The 17,878-nt window shown below is 41.9% G+C and overlaps 1 protein-coding gene and 1 non-coding gene across 2 annotated transcripts in view; one reads left to right on the top strand and one right to left on the bottom strand.

Annotated features, from left to right (window-relative positions):
• The window catches only part of Dner (delta/notch like EGF repeat containing), a 164,211-nt gene that overhangs the window by 63,926 nt on the left and 82,407 nt on the right, over positions 1-17,878 (bottom strand). The window contains exon 7 of the mRNA XM_042679326.1: positions 14,254-14,367. Coding sequence (XP_042535260.1) covers positions 14,254-14,367 — 114 coding nt within the window. The remainder of the gene's footprint in view (positions 1-14,253; positions 14,368-17,878) is intronic.
• Positions 14,693-14,757, top strand: Trnaa-ugc. The gene has a single exon. It is a non-coding gene; the product is annotated as a tRNA-Ala (tRNA).

Genomic DNA, 17,878 nt, shown 5'->3' with positions numbered 1-17,878 from the left:
TTTTCAAAAAAATGGTCATGCTATTCAAAGTGAGTAAGAGGGTCTTGGCAACTTTCATCAAAAGATCAAGGGCATTCTTGACAGAAATGTTTTAAAATTCTAAAATACATATGAAAATGCAAATGGCCCTGAAGAGCCAAAGCAACCTTGAAGCTGAAGAAGAAAACAGAAAGCACCACAATACCTGATTTCAAGGCACACCACAGAGTCAGAAGACCCAGAACATGGAGGTACTTGCACAGAAACAGGCACGTTGTCCAGTGAAACAGACAAGGGGTCCCCAACACTGAATAAAGAAAACTCCACAGCCAACTGACTCTCCATGAAGGTGCCAAATGCAAGGCTCTTCAACAAAGAGTACTGAGAAAACAGAGCGCTCACAAGTAGAAGACCGAAGCATGACCTCCTCTCTCTCTAATCCTGTCAACAGTCACCTCAAAATGCATCAAAGGCCCAAATGTAATGCCTGCAACTGTAAAACCACTCCAAGAAATCACAGAGGAAATACTCCAAGACACCAATATAGGCAATGATTTTTATATGATTCCGAAGGCCATCAAAGGAAACAAAAGCAAAAACAGACAAACGAGATGACATAAAATTGAAAAAGCTGCCACATCACAGAAGAACCAACAAAATGGAGGGATAATACACAGCTATTCACCCAACAAAAGACTAATCTTCAAAATATATAAGGAACTCAAAACACGTAACAACAGTGAACAAGTTATTTTATCATACAATCCAGATGGTCAGAAATGTTAAGGAGAGGAAATTGTTTATTATGCTGATTTGGTCAGTGCACACTGAATGGACCATGTGTCAAAATATCACACCAAACCCCATGATTATGTACAATTGATGAGGGTCTTAAAAAAAATAAGGAAAAGCCTGGCATTGGTGGCTCATGCCTGTAATTCCTAGCTACTCAGAAGGCTAAGATCTGAGGATCATAGTTCAAAGCCAGCCCGGGCAGCAAAGTCCATGAGACTCTTAACTCCAATTAACCAACGGAAAACCAGAAGTGGAACTGTGGCTCAATTAGTAGAGTGCTGAAGAGCTGAGGGACAGCCCCCATACTCAGAGCTCAAGTCCCACAACCAACAAATAATAATAATAGTAGTAGTAGTAGTAATAAATAAATAAAGTGTTGGGAGCTGATGGCTCATGCCTGTGATCCTAGCTACACAAGAAGCTAAGCTCTTAAGGTCATGATCTGAAACCAACCCAGGCAGACAAATTCAAGAGACTCTTACCTACAATTGACCAGCAAAAAATGTTGGAAGTGGAGGCCTAGCTAAAGTGGGTAAATGCCAGCCTTGAGCATAAAAGCTAAGCAGGAGCATGAGGCAGGCCCTGAGTTCAAGTCTCAGTACAGCACATGCGCATGCACAAACACATACACGCAAGGAATGAAAGCCAGGACAGAGTCTAGTAACAAGATGCAAAAATGCAACCGGAGTGAAAACTCTCAAATGCCAGCAAGAGTTGGCTAGAAAATGGTGACCGGTGAAGGGCAGTGGTTGCAATGCGGCAGGGAGCAGTAGCCACGGCGGCACACTGGAGGAAGCAGGGACCAAGTGCCCCGGCAGAGAATATGGCTGCCACTTGCTTGCACTCCACACAAAATGTAGGGCTAGTGACAAGCCCTTCTGTCATCCAAAGGAGTCTGGAATATAGATTTGGGGTTGAGCCTTTCTTATTTTAGAGTGCTGATAAATTATTTCTCTAGCAGATGAAACACATCTGCAGGCCATATGTATGTGGATTCTCCATGTGACTTCACGTTAAAAACACGGGCAGTGGGGGGGGCGGGGAGTTTGCACAGAGGATTGGCTTTAAATACCAATTCTGTAACTAGGGCTAATACAGAATACCCCAGCCAGTCTTGGCATCGGTGGAATGGAGATCTCATACAATCTACAAGTTATACTTCCTACGGAGCTTACACGTAAGGCCCTTGGCCCCGTGACATTCCAAAAGTAAAAGTAAATGTTCAGTAGGAAGCAATATAATTGCAATGGGTTTCTTGAGGTTCTGGAATAGGGACAGTATGGGGTGGTGGCGTTCCTAATGGTCATAGAGATAGAAGAGGTTCTAAGGCTCAGCAGTGACCACACCGAGTTGCAGAGAGTGTGTGTGTGTGTGTGTGTGTGTGTGTGTGTGTGTGTGGTTGTACAGTAGTGACTTGAGAATCTAGAACCGTTCTCAGGACAAAGGTGTGAGTGGATGTACATTTACTTCATAGGTATAGACTACCATGTGGGCCAAATGAATAGAAAAGTTTGAGGCTAGATCTCTGAACTGAAACGTTTAGGAGCATAAGGAAGTAAAAGAAGAGAAAGCAAAGTCAGTTTTGTAACACATCTTTTTCACTAGTAAATTCTCATTTCCCTCTTTCCTTCTATTGCCTAATTCATCCTCTTATCATAAATGAGTCACACTTTCTTCATCATCTTCATCTTTGTAAGAGAAATATGAGCAAGCTCTCATAAGACAAGAATGCAAAGCCCTAGACTTGAAGTCTAGACATCTTCCCTGCTGTGTGACCTTGAGAAGGGTCCTTGACTTGGCTTGTGGATGTTTACACTGTAGAACTGAGTAAGTTAGCACATGGTGTTCAACAAATGTTGGCTCCTCCTTCCTAGAAGCAGAGATACTGGAACATTTTAATTTGCTGGTTAGAAAACTGGAAGGAAGTTGACCTGTGAGTCAATCTGGAGAACAAAATTTGATTTCACAATTGCAGGAGTCCCTCGGGGCCAGGTTCCTGGCAGGATCCAAGAGGGCACTTTCTGGAATCAAGAGGTGTTTGCACACTGCTCTTTAAACACACTCACACACACACACTCACACACACACAAACACTATCACTGGGCCATATGATGAAGTTGGAAAAGGCAGAGGGACAAATGTCACGAGGAGGAGGGTCAGCAGGAGCACAGTTCAGAAGGACAGTCGGAGGAGACGGTGTGTAGTGATGGCGAACATTTTGTGTCCCAGCCCTGTGCCAAGTGTTAATGACAGCAGCTCACCTTGTACTCATAGCAATCCCGTGAGAACTCATTACTGCTATTTCTTCATTTTCAAATGAGGAAGTTGACACAGAAGGATCAGAAACTTACCAAAGGTTGCCCTGGACAGTGAAAGGCAGAGGGTATGATTTGAACTCTGGCTCTCAAGTCCAGCCTCTGTTGTAACACTCTGCATATGGGGTACATTGGAGAGGTCAGGAATGAGATCTGTCAGAGCTCTCATCTTCTGGCTCTGGTCGCAGAAGCTGCTGCTTGGCCCAGCACCCATCCCCCAACCTCTCACTGTCAGAACAGTGATGCCATGCCCCTGTAGCTACGTGCAGCCCTGTGACTCCACTCTGAACAGTGAGATACAATGTCCTGTAGAAACATCCTAGGGTCACTGCTAAGAAACTCCCTTTAAAATGAGTTGGCATATACCCTGTGCTCTTTAACTGCTTTTTTCTCCCAGTGATCCTACTGTCTGGATAGGATGGTGAGCTATTCCTAAATTTGGTAGAAAGCACCAACCTGTAGACAAAATATTTGGTGACCTAAGAAGAAGTCAAAGAAATACACAAGAACATCATATTCAAACTGATGAAAATCAAACATTAAGAGAAAATATCAAAAGAAGTTAGAATAAAGACAATACATATATTGAGCAATAAGAATTCTCACCAGTAGCACTCTAATGTTATCAATAATTATATTGGTTGGAAATAGACTCACATTCCAAATAAAAGGCAGAGATGCTCAGATTATGAGAAAAAATACAACATAACCCTATGTTCTCTAAAATAAACCATTAAATACATAAAAAGTAAAGCAAAAAGATAATAAGGAAACAGGACCAAGAAAGCTAGTGTGTATAAGGAAATCATGAGATACATATCAAAACTCTGCCTTTACAAAAGAAAAAAAGAGAAAGTAGATTTCAAGAATGAGTCTTAGCAGACAAGATTCTCAATCACTGTGTTGTGTTTTCTTCTTTCCGACCTCTTTCTCATTTTCTTTTGTAACATATGTACACAGACACATCTTATACCTAATGCTAGGAAATGCTTTGCACTGTCTTTCTCCTGTATAAAATAACTCTAAAAATTATCCTAAATTATCCTAAAAGTATCCGGGTACCACTCATGCCTACATTCCCAGCTACTGGAGAGGCCAGGCACGGGAGGATCATACCTTGAGACTAGACCAAAAGTTTCTCAACTCATAGCTGAGGGTACTGTTGCATACCTGTTATCGAGGTGGGAGGCTAAGATTGGGAGGATTGCAGTTCTGGGCCAGCCCAGGCAGAAAAATTCTCAAGACTCCATCAACAGAGGAATCTGTATGTGGTAGCTTGTACCCACGAATCCCAGCAACAAACAGAAGCCTGAAATAGGCAGATTATGGTCTAAAGCATGACTGGGCAGGAAGACACTAACTCAAGGTAAATCACCAAAAAAAAAAAAAAAAAAAAAAAAAAAAACAGAGCTAGAGGCAAGAGTCAGTATTAGAATACCTACCAAAAATGTCCAAGGCCCTGAGTTCAGACTCTAGTAGTATGAAATTAAATTTATTTCAGATGGCCTTTTGTATAATTATCATGATTCTTTAAGAGTTTCTAACTGGCCAATACAACCATGATGACTTCTAAAGTTAAATGGTTTGGCACATTCCCTTTACAGAAACCAAATCAGTGACTCTAGCAAAAACAAAGGGGCTGAAAGATAAATTTGAATATGGTTGGTATGAAGCATATTCATGCCCACATTCAAACTTCAAAACACGAAAGGCTGTGCATAGGAGAAGAACTAGAAGAGAGCTTTGTGGAATATTGTAATCTAAGTAATGAAAATGATAGCAAGGTCTCTGAAATGCCTGAAGACTCATGGACAATGAGAGAAGAATAATAAATAACCCTAACTGGAAAGCAATAAGCAAGTAAATTTGAGTGACAGTTTTTCTTGGCGATTAGAAAATGAAAACTGTGTAATGTTAACCAAAAGTGCGTAATGATGAGCATAGCAGTATGCCTTGACTGGAACCATTTATTCCAAGCTATGCAGACTCCCAAAGAAAGAAAACTCAGAAACTCCAGAGATGAACACCAGGTCAAATATGGCAGCGATGTCAGCCTCAGAAAGATTTAAAACAATCAACTGCAACAAGGATGGAATTTAGGAAAGGATGGAAGGTTCAAGGATGAAGATGGAAAATAAAATAGAACTACTAAAGGAATCTACAAAGGAAGGAGGAGATACTGCCAGAATCCACAATTTAGCTGGTTGACTGTTCCTTCAAATTTTGTATTTGAACCAGTGTTGATATGACTACGCATGCTGAATATTTATCAGGCAAATAAGAAGCAAACATCGCTGAGATCCACACATTATGGAAATCAGATATTTCACACCAAAGAAAATGTTTCCATGAGGTTCTGAAGACAATGCAAGTCACTCTGTGTATTATCAGAACGCTAGCTAAATGTCAGAAACTTATGCAGTATTAATAGGGGGAAATATGGAATCAAATGACATGCAATTTTTTGACAGCGTAGAGACAATTTACAAGGAAGAAATTGGTGTGGAGACATGTAAAACTTAGGATTCTGCTACCCTGACAAATAGCTTACCTAACCAGCCAGTCAGCCCATGTATCTGGTAGATCCTACCCCTAAAATCTGCTTCTCTCTACACCACTGGTCTCCAGGTACATCCACTGCTCCAAATAGCGATGAGAATAATGCTCTTAAGATGTTAAGTGCTCTCCAGCTTTCATTCCCCTTTGACAAGGGGAATGCTTGGCCCCTGCTTTGGCCCCAGCTGACTCCCTCTTTCTCTAGCAACGAGCCCCAGTGGCTTCCATTCAGCTCTCAGTTCTCAACACGTCATCCCCAGCACTCTGTTACATGCCAGCTTCCTGGCCTACAAGTTCCTGGTCCCTATCTGCTGATCCATTAGTTCCTTCTGTTTTCATCCTGAAATAGGAGCTAGGCCTGCCCCCTCCCGTCACTCCCATCCGGGCAAACCTCTCCTTTCACGTCTTGAACGTGTATAATTGCATGAGCAATAATGATCTTCTGTTGGGAATGGGAATTTTGAGGTTTGGGTGTCCTGAGTAGATGATGGTCTTAGATGAAAAGTCTTTACAGAATTGAGAGCCTCAACTACCATTGGCTTTACCGTGCATGGCGCCCCCTGGAGGGCAATTTCCCAGCCCGCGGTGTGTGTGAAGGAAAGTCACTAACCAGGGGCTGGAGATGGCTGGGAAGGGGGAAGGGTGAAGACCTGAGGCTGCGAAGATGGCCACATACGTGTTTGGCCCTGTGCCACAGTTCAGATGGAAACCACTCACTTAAAGGATGGGAAAATGAATGTGTGTTCGCTACATTTTCAGACAGCCCACTATTTCTCATCGTCCACCTCCAAACACGCCCACCTCTGGATGACTGAAACTCGCCAAAAGTCGACTTGTCTGCCTAGTGGTCTTCTCTTCTGGCACTTGCAGCCAAGTCTACCTATGCGTCCCTCTCTGTATTACCATCACCCTCATTACCTCCCTCACGACGGCTCGCCTAAATCATTATGCCAACTCCCTAATAGGTTCTCTGATTCTTATCCTTCCCCAGTCCATGATGATTCCTCCCGAGTACTGAAAATTCTTTATTTCCCCGGCCAACCCCATGCGTGCAGCCCTCCTCCAGGCTCGGGTGACGTCCAATCGCCCTGTCGTGGTGATTATGGGTCTGCCTGAGCTGTCTCCTACGTGCCTCTCACACTCCCTCCATTACTCTCTGCTCCTGGAAATCTCTTCTCTGTCTGTAACCCTAACTTACTTATTTGGCTGTTTTCTATCCTGCAGGTCTATTTAGACATTGTTTCCCTTAGAATACTCTCTGGCCCTGCCTCTAGCTCCCAGTCTGGGTGAGCAGCTCCCCTCCTTAATACCTGATCCTCTCAGAAGCACCCTGTGCAATTTCCTGATCTCACATGTAACGCACACCCACTGTTCTCCAAGGTCCACTAGGCCGGCACTGCGTTGGTCTTGTGATGGTGGCAAAGTAGGTGAATGGGGAAGTCTTTTATTAGACATTATGCCACATTCATATGATGAAATAAAGGACAGCCATTACTAGCCATTCTCCAGAAAATGCACAGTTAGCATTATAGAAGAAGGTTGGAACATTTTGTTCAGTTAAAAAAGCTCAGTATAAAAGAAAATGCACAGTAAGAACCAATTTTAGTTTTTCTAAAAAGGACATTAAAAAGGGGACTTCAAAGTCTCTTAAGAGAATCTAAAATTATTCTCTCTTAAGGTTGGAATTACAGAATTTTTTTCTTTGAGCTCATTTGAGCATAGATTTCTTTGGTAATTGGAGGGAACTGCTAGAAATTATTTAATATATAACATGCTAAGTTATCAAAGAAAAGCAGACCGTGGCCAATGGCAGTGAACACGGCCAGTGACTAATCAATAAGCTCATCTGGATAGCTGGGTCACACTGACCACCCGCATCCCCAGTGCGGACGACTTGGGATGCGAAATGAGGAAGAGACCTAACAATGACAGGTCTCTCGTACAAATTCCAACCAAACACAAATGGAATAGTGGAAAACATTCAATACCGGAATACGCCTGCCTCAAAGAACAGGCTAAAAGGGATATAAGTATCTGACAACATAATATTAAATCCTAGGATGTGAAATGTGATTAGGAAAGGAAGATTTATTTAATCAAAACTAAAATATGATAAAGTAATCCTCAGAACACCATTTTACTTACACAGCCTTATGTCTGGTCGATTTGGGGGGGGGGGGGGTGTCTACCATAGAAAAGTATAGGAAGGCCAGCATCAGTAGTTCATACCTGTAATCCCTGATAGGCAGAAGACAGAGTTTTGGAGCAATCAAAAGTTCAAAGCTTGGGGCTGGGAAGGTGGCTCAGTGGTAGAGCACTTGCCTTGCATGCATGAGGCCCTGGGTCCAATTCCTCAGCACCACATAAGCAAAAAGAAAAAAGCCGGAAGTGGCACTGTGGCTCAAGTGGTAGAGCACTAGCCTTGAGCTGAAGAGCTGAGGGACAGCGCCCAGGCCCAGAGTTCAGGCCCCACAACCGGACCCAAAAAAAAAAAAAAAAAGTTCAAGGCTAACTCAAGCAAAAGGTTCTTGTGATCGCATCTCAACCAATAGTTGAGTGTGGTAGTGTGCATCTGTCAGTCCCGCTACAGTAGAGTCTGAGGTCTGGAGAACAGTGGTTTAAGGACAGCCCAAGAAAACAAGTTCACAAGAGCTGTCATCTCAACAGAAAGGTCAGGGCAGGGCAGCATACATGTGCCATCCCAGCTATAACAGGTAGCGTAAATAGGAAGATCATAATCTAAGCTAACATGGGCAAAAAGTGAGACCCTAATCTCCAAAAATAGCCCTCTCATGTGACCTAACATCATACAGGCAGATACTTGTGCTTCTCCTCACCCGTTTTTAAGTCATGCATTTCCAGTTGTTGAATGTTTTCTTTCCATTGCTCCATCTATATCTGTATGTATATCTGGCAAAGAAAATCTTTGTACAATTAATGTATGCTAATACAAAAATTAAAGAAGTTATTGTTGCCAACATACATTAAATTATATTCTATTCCTCAATACTGGTTTCTTTGAAAAGAAAATCACTCTAGCCATCATTGTTGTGGTCTAAAGAAGATTATGTGTAAGGAAATAAATTCTTCTACAATTAAAAATAAAAACTATATTTGCTTCTGGCAATTTTACAATATCTAAGGCAAAGAATCTTTGCTGCACATAAGGACGATGAAATGGCTGTTTTACTTCCAGTACAGAGAAGTAAAATTAGCTTCTAACAAGTAAAAGCTGAAACAAACGTATATACCAACATATATACAATTTACATATATACAATACCCAGGGTACCAAAATCAAATACAGTGACAACAGGGAATAAAAACCATAGGAAAAACATACAAAAGAAACCACATAGTACATTAAAAACAACAACAACAAAGAAAAACCTCTTGTGTCGTATCTTGGAGCTCATTTTGCTTAGCTTCATCTTACATGGTCATATGTAGGTAGCTATTGAGCTATTCTGCTCATCTGCTAGGACTATCCTAGGCATAAACTAATTATTACAAATGAGGGAAACCATGGGACCTATGTTGCTTTGAATCTGGCTTACTTCACTTAATATGATTTTTTTATCTTTGAATTTCCTTACAAAGGGGCGGTGTCATTCTTTCTGATGGAGGCATAGAATTCCATTGTGTATGTATACCACATTTTCTTGATCCATTCATCTACCGAGGGGCATCTGGGTTGGAAGAGGGAAGGGAAGGGGAACAACAAAACAGTGAGACAAAGGACAAAGGGGGAACCGATGCAGCAGCGCTACTCACAAGACAATGTGTCGGAAATGATCTGCACAACTTGGGGGGAGGGGTGGGGAAGGGAAAGTGGGAGACAAATGAGGGAGGAGGTAACCAGTTTGACAAGAAATGTGCTCCCTACTACCTTATGTACTGTGACCCCTCCATGAAGTTAAATTTTAAAAATAAACACAATATTCTAATACTTGCAGTTTTTAAAAAAAAAAAGAAGCTGAAATTCCAGCCGGTGCCCAAGACAACTGTCTGAACATTCTGGAAAGCAGGCAGGGCTCATGGGGCAATCAGAATGGGCAGTGGCCAGCATGGGGGGCCACTCTACAGTCGTATTGGGGGAGGGGCGTCCACTTCAAAGGCAACCACAATGGTGGCCGAGGTCAGAGAGGTGGAGGTGCTGGCAGTGAAGACACAGGGGACCGAGCACGGGACAGGCCCAGTATGAGGAGGGAGGGACAGGCCCATGGAAGACAGCCAGAGAGTGGGAGCCCCAGCACTCTATGTACTTAAGCCTGCCCAGGTGCCCAGATGACCCCATCCATACACGCATGGCAGCTGACTGGGAGCCACACTCTCCGCCCCGCTGCCACCATGAGACTCAAGCCCCACAGGAGACCCGCCTGCTCAACTCAGTAGAGCTGCGCCACGCGGCTTGGTCACGTGGAAGTGACCGGCCATCAACTATGTGGTTGCTGGAGGAGTTTGGAGACATTACTCATTCATTCATTCATTCAACAACTGGCTCCGGTATCCTTCAGAGCTAGATGCTCTAAGAGATGCAAAACCCTTTAGCTATACTACCCTCAAGAAGCAGAGACAGCGACAGAGACAGAGAGACAGAGACAGACAGAAAAAGAGACAGACAGCTCTCCTAAAAGAAAGAACTTGGGGTGAGGAAAGAACATGGACTTCAGAGTGAAGGCAGAGTTTATGTTTCTGGGTGCACTACACCTCAGAGACTTGGAATTAATCCTATAGTATCCACTTTGTTCAGCTGTTGCAGGAATTAAGTAGTGGCATCTATTAATCCTCCACTCTCTGTTAGACATTGCTCTGAGCACTACCGATTCATAGCTTACTTCATCCTTAGGACAGCCTCATTAAGTAGGAACTAAATATCACCTGCACTATAGAGATGAGGGAAAATGAAGTCATGAGAATTTAAGTTTAAATCACTTGCTCAAGGTCACCAGGCAGGAAGTGATCAAAGACAGATTCAGATTCAAACAGCCTGGACTGTCCACGGTTACATCATAGTAACTAGTAATTTCAAATGACAAAGTGTGCATAACACACAGTAGGAGCTTTACAAATGGTAGATATTTCCTGGCTGCCAATGTATTGTTACTGCTGATCTGTTGCCACTATGAAAGGTTAAAAAAAAAAAAAAAAGGAAAGTTGAAGCTCAGTCACAAACTGGACTTTTGCAAGTTAAAATGTTACAAAAATGATCCATAACTTCCATGCACAAAAATGGATGCATACCTTAAGAATCAAAACTTGTGTTTGTCTATGGATACAGCCTATCTTTCCTTAGAACTAAGACATAAAGACATCCTTATTCACTCATTCACTGATCAGCTTGCCTCCTCTGACTGCCGTGCCAGCTCTCGGATGGCACTCTGAAAGGTACCACCAGAAAGCGGAGTTAAACCTAGGGATAGCACGCTCACGAGCCGTTAGTATATAGCTGTGGTCCCCACTGCTACTGGAGAAAAGAAAACAAGCAGAAATTTTGTAGTATTTCTATTCAAAAACATCTCAGAGAAACTGTGCTATACGTGGTGGGGAGGAGGAGGAAAAAAAGAAGAACTCAGTTATAAAAACAAAACTTATTCAGCATGCGCCAAACACAGAAATCAAGCTCATACTTTATAAGTCTCAATATTCTTTGTTTCCAGAAGGTGAAACTCTTATCCATTCAGAACAGAAGACTCTCAGCAGCTATGACTCCTAAGTAGAGAGGTGATTTAGGAATGCTATCAGACTGTAACGAAGCAACCACATTTGCTTCAGGCTTGGTAAGTTTATGAGGAACCTGTTGTGTGTTTCTTATGTAAACACATATGAGCTCATATGGTCCAGGACAGAATTTTTCTTTTTCTTTTTTGTTAGAATATTTTATTTAAAAATATAAATCAGAGTCTTATGTTTAGCTCTGTGGATGAGCAGTCGGTATATCCAAAGTGTGACTATATTCTGGAAAGATAAAGAAAGGAAGAGCATTAGGAATCACAAAAGTGGCCAGACTTCAGAAAAACACAGAGAAGAAGACTATTGACAGAGGAAAACAGAAAACTGTTTTTCTCCATCCTCAGATCCTGGGGCCGGGAGAAGGGGAATGAAATTGGGGAGATGGAATCACAAGTAAACAGCAGCGCTGGGGCTTGACCCCAGGCCGCCAGTTCTTGGCTTGCCCTTTCCATTCTTTTTCTTTTTCCTTGAAATTTACTTTACTGTTAATTTAAAGGAGACATAGAGAGGGATTACAATTACATGAATCGGGTAATGAGTACATTTCCTTTACTACAGTGTCTTCCCGTCCCTCGTGCTCAGAGTTGTTCACGAAGATGCTGCACCCCAGGGCACAGCACACAGCAACCGAACCCAAGAGTACATGATGCCCAAGCCAGTAATAGATAGAGTGCTTCGTTTCTGAACAATACACATTATTTGAAAGACAACTTTTATGACATGTGTTGTTATTGCCTTATAAATCCCTTTAAGATGAAAAGCATTACCACTGAAATCTGAGTTAGACGAGAGGATTTATATGGCTAGATGACTCAAGGCGATAAAATGCAGGCAAACAAAATAGTTCAGATAAAGCCTTGCAGTGCATTGCAGTGGGATTTCACCTGCAGGAGCCTCGGACGGACACAATGGTTGAGACCCCAGTCTTTCCCTGGTGGCATTTAGAGGTTAGGGAACTTTTCTCTATCAACATTTACTGGAAACAAGATGGATTTGTGAACTGAGCAAGAAAGCCTTAACCTCATATGTGAGAGTCAAAGATTTTTAAGAATAAAATTCCTTAAACACAGCAGTCTAGTCTCCCTATTTTATAACCAGGACAGGAAAGCTAGAAGATAGACAGACAGGCAGACAGACAGACAGACGGACGGACGGATGGATGGATAATAGATAATAGATAGACAGACATCATATTTATGTAGATATGATATATAGATATATCATTCAAGGTAATGTGAGTAATTAATCATTATAATCAGTAATGTGTTCAACACCAACTTCTCGCACATTGCAGAGAGCTTTTCTATTCACTAATGGATAAGGTGTCCACTAACATCACCCTTCTTTTAGAAAGGAGAAAAAAATGAGTCCCAGAATAGGAATAGTTTGGAAGAAGAGGTAGGCCTAGACTTCCAGCCTAACCAGTGTGACTCTAAAACCCACGTTCAGGGTCTCTTTGCTCTACCATTTCATTGTCAGGTCCAGACACAAGTCTCTTGACCTCCAAGCAGAGAAAGACACCCAGTTTTCACATGTGGTCATGGGAGCCTCTATCACAGAGGCCCCAATATCTGATCAGAAAGAAATGTGTTCTACTCAGCCGCTGCCCAGGGGAGAAGAAGCAGAGACCAGAATCCACCCTTTGTTGGCTGGTGTCTCCATCTCCATGCTAGGAGGCAGCTCCACCGATCACAGGTGCAGTCCATGGAGACACTGGCCCCTCAGGTGACCTGGGAGGCTGGTGGCTGCCCGCCAATGTCACTGCCCTCCTCCGGGATCTCCACGTGCAGAGTGAGGTGATCTGAGCACAGACATGGCTCCTGAGATAGCTGGGGCTCAGCATTAATCTCTGCAGAGGAGGGACTTGATTATATGTAGCTGTCAATGTCAATGTTGAGGATCGAGGGCTGACGGGAGAGTTTTAAGGGGAGAATCCCCTAATGCCACATTATTCTTACAACATTAAAGGTTTAAAAGTAATCTGCTCCACAGCATCCCTCCAAGCACAAACAGGAACCAAATTTCTTCAAAGTACAAAATCATTCCGTGAACATCAAGTTCCTCCTGTGATTATCTGCCTTGCTTCTATTATTCCAACTGTGAAAACTTTCTAAAATAAAAGAAGCTCTAAAGATGTGCTGCTCCAGGAGTTTTTACATTTTCTAAGATGGTATAAAGTTGATGGTGAGAAAAAAAACAGAGGTTAGATGCTGGTGGCTCTCACCTACAGTCCTAGCTACTCAGGAGGCTGAGATCTGAAGACTGTGGTTCAAAGCCATCTGGGGCAGGAGACTCCATGACACCCTTATCTCCAATTAACCACCAAAAAAGTCCAGAAGTGGATCTGTGGCTCAAGTGGTATAGCACAAGCCTTGAGTAAAAGAGCTAAGGGACAAAACCCTGGGCCTGATTTCAAGCCCCAGCACTAACATACACATACACAGACAGACAGACAGACAGACAGACAGACAGACAGACACACACACACACACACACACACACACACACACACACACACACACACAACACACACACACACAAAGTAGATGCAACTTATGCTCAATTTTTAATGTGAACTGAGAGCAAAAACTAAATAAAACAGAAACTTGAAAGAGTAAAACCTCACGTTTAGGAAGAGACTATTTCATTACAGAAATTCAGTCTTCATAACTATACCCAAATCTCCACATTATGTGTAATATTCAGACAACTTTCAAGCTATTCTACTTATGGACCTCTTCCATTTCTCTTTTATAAATGAAATGAAGCTCTCTTATGTAGAGTTTTCAGGCATTTAAAGTTAAACACTTATACAATGACTATTTGCTTTGAAGTGGGAATGAAAATCGACCCCAGGTAATGACTTCCAGCTCACCTTCGGGACACTCGCAGGAGAATCCACTGAGATTAGAGGTGCACTTTGCTCCATTTCGGCAGGGATCTAGGACACAGTAATCAATCTTGGATTGGCAAAGCTCTCCGGTGTAACCTGCAAAGTACAAGATGGACATTTTATAAGATGTGCTATTGTTCCCAGACCACCATGAGCCACGCTAGTAATTGATGGGCTCAACTGGTACCTGCCCAAGGTAGCAGCAGCTTTCTAGTCTCTCCGCCACCCCCTGGATCTCTTGCAGGTTTATGGCAGAACAACCCTAGCACTTTAGAATCATAGTTTAAAAACGCATCTACTTTGGAAAAGCCTTCAAATTAGGGTTATGTTTATGTGGTGGGACCTCCAGAAGCCAAAAGCTGAATATCATTGTACTGCTCACGGCTTCCTACTGAAGTAAGAACTTTCCTTGGGCTGGGAAGGTGGCTCAGTGGTAGAGCGCTTGCCTTGCATGCAGGAGGCCCTGGGTTCGATTCCCCAGCACCACATAAGCAAAAAGGAAAAAATGCTGGAAGTGGTGCTATAGCTCAAGTGGTAAAGCGCTAGCCTTGAGCTGAAGAGCTGAGGGACAGTGCCCAGGCCCAGAGTTCAGGCCCCATGACCAGATCCAAAAAAAAAAAAAGAACTTTCCTTGTTGGGCTGGACCTAAATGAGGGGATGGTCTGATGGTCACTTTCCCCAAGTCATCACAATACCCATAGAAAAAGCATTGGAAAAATGTCTGGGTATGGACATTTTTTATTTATAATATATTAGAGCCATGAGAATCTATGTTCATTGCAGCACAATAGCCAAGATATGCAAACAACCCAATTGCCCCATTATAGATGAATGGATCCAAAATAGCCAAGATATGCAATAACCAAGGTATACAAACAACCCAAACACCCCACTACAGATGAGTGGATCCCAAAATTGTGGTACCTATATACACTGGAATATTACACAGCCATTAGAAAGGACAAAATAATAGCATTCCCAGGGAAAGAACAAATCGTGGGGAGCAAGGTAAGCCAAGATCAGAAAGACAAACAGCACATGGTCTCCCTGATATGTGGATGTTAAATTCAAACTGCAAGGAGATATGACAAAGTAAACAGGACTCAAGAAACAAAGGACCTCTTCTTAATTTGTCACATCATTTTTAGATGACCCCATGTTCTTGACCTCCTATATGGTATATGCCTGTGCACATCTGAGGGAAGCTAGGAGGAGGCACAGAATCAGAGGGAAACAGGAGACTAAACAACAGAGGGGCCCATCAGCTGCACTGGACATTGAAAACGAACTAAACAACTCAAGGGCAGCAATGGGAGGGAGGGAATGAGAAAGAAAGAAGGAACAGCTTACACTAAGCAAAAGGAAAGGAATGTACATTTCACCCAATTTAGAAAAAATAGCTGTAGTGTCAGTTTGTAGAGTTCATAAGCTTTATAGACCCTGATCATGACAATGCGCTTGTGAAGGTTAAAATGTGTTTATGACTTTAGCTAAGTACCACTATCCCACAACACTGTGAATTTTGTGAAATTTATGTAATCAGTCTCAATAAAGAAAAAAAAAACAAAGTGGGAAATAGATATGATATTAATAGTTGAAAATGCAAGACAACGTAAAAAGAGAAAAAGAAGGTGTCCTTAGTTATCATCGCTAAGATTACAAGTGTGAGCCACCACAGCCCAGCTTCTGGAGCTGATTCTGATGAATTTTTCCACACAGATATTTTCAACACAATTGTAATTATACTGTAACATCTTACATATTTCTCAGATGGTTTCATTACACAGAAAGTTGTCTTTCTAAATTATTCTTTTGAAAGACTGTCATTAGCTCTTGCACCTGATATTCGCAAAAATAACTCAGTGGTACTAGATGGAAGATAATTGGTCTGAACTTCAGTTACCTGACTAACAGAAATCACAGACTGCCAATGTGAAACAAGTATTTCTAGCCTACCCATCCTCCCATGCTTCAAAGCAGTCTAGGAGACTCTAGTTCAGTCTAGATTGTAGTTTCGAGCCTTCAAACTAAACTTTCTAACGTCAGGACCAATGACAACTTCAAAACGCCAGGAGAGAATATCTCCATATAATAATATTAAGCCAAGACTATGTTTCCAAACAGAAGCTCTAATTTCAAAGTGTAAGGAGAGCTGTTTGTTGTAAGCGGGGTGTAGAAATAACCTTTGACTAAAAATGGTAACTAGCATTTACAATAGAGAGCTTATTTTTATATCCATTTTTAAAAACTCATCCTCCCTGAAACTCTATCAGGTCAGTACGATGTGGTCACCCCCAAGGAGACAGAATTGGGAAGGGAAAGGCATTTGCACACATCACCAAGGAGTCAAGCACCTGCACCCAAGCCCTTAAAGACAACTTTATGCCGAAGGCAGGGGACCATCATCAATGAACAGGTGTCCAGTACATGGAGGAAAAAAACAACAAAATAATGCAGAGGAAACATGTCCTAGAAACAGAGATAGATACAAAGTAAAGCCATTGACACCCATCCTTAGCTCACAGCCTGTGTATGGGTACACCAGCTGGACTTGCTGAGAGTTATTTGTTAATCCCTGCCTCCAGAGACTGAACAATAGGTAAAAGATGGTTGATTATGTGTGGGCTGTTAGAGGTCCCATGGTTCCCAAGACCTGAGTGGCCTTGTGAATCCTGTTATTGGGAAGATCTTAGAACTGTAGCCACTGAGTCCCATAAAATGAAAACTCATGGCCAGGTAGAAAGAACAAAAGAAGAATGAAGGATTCTGTGAAGTTCAAAGTCCTTTGAAGAAAAATTTGACAAGCACTTTCTTTGACCTTTTAATTTGGAAATTTTAGACAGACTTAAACAGAAAGAACTCACATGTAAAAGCCATACATATCCACCACCTAACTTCAACAGTTACTATCATTTTTACACATCATTTTATGCATAAAATAATTTAATTTTAATCAAATATTTAAATTAACATTTAAATAATTTAAATTTTTAATCTGATCCTCTCATTTGTTCAGATTTTCTCTAGGAGGAATCTTAAAGTGAATTTCATTTCACCTATAAATATTTCTATATGCATTCCTCCAAAAAGGAGGTTTTTTTTAAATTTAATTTTATTTTATTTGAGAACATACTGTACAGAGGGGTTACAATTACATGGGCAGGATAATGCATACATTTCTTACCAAGCATTGCAGCCTCCTCCTTTGTTTACCCTTCACCTCCCTTCCCAGCCTCCCCCCTCCCCCCCACTCAATCCTTCCCCCCCTCCCTCCCCCACCGACATTGTAAAGCTCGTTTTTGACATGACATTTTGTACTTCTCATTGTTGCAACAGGTCCACCTGAATCCTTAAATGACTTGTTTGTCCCCATCTCCTCCACAAGTTATACTGACATCAAATATAGTGAAAACGGGGGTTACACTGTGGGGGAGGGACATACAAAGCAACAAAGAAATAATCTTATAAATGCGTTAGAAACACATGCATGAAAGAAAAAAAACATTAAAATACATATTTAAGGGTTCGTTTTCCTAACATCACATTATCTGACCTTTTCTGCTTGACTCATACATATACTAGATATTGCAAATAAGGGAAACCATGG

This window comes from Dipodomys spectabilis, unplaced genomic scaffold (assembly GCF_019054845.1).
Source record: "Dipodomys spectabilis isolate Male_0828 unplaced genomic scaffold, ASM1905484v1 ptg000051l, whole genome shotgun sequence".
Taxonomy (NCBI): Eukaryota; Metazoa; Chordata; class Mammalia; order Rodentia; family Heteromyidae; genus Dipodomys; species Dipodomys spectabilis.
This window is presented reverse-complemented; position numbering and strand designations above follow the sequence as displayed.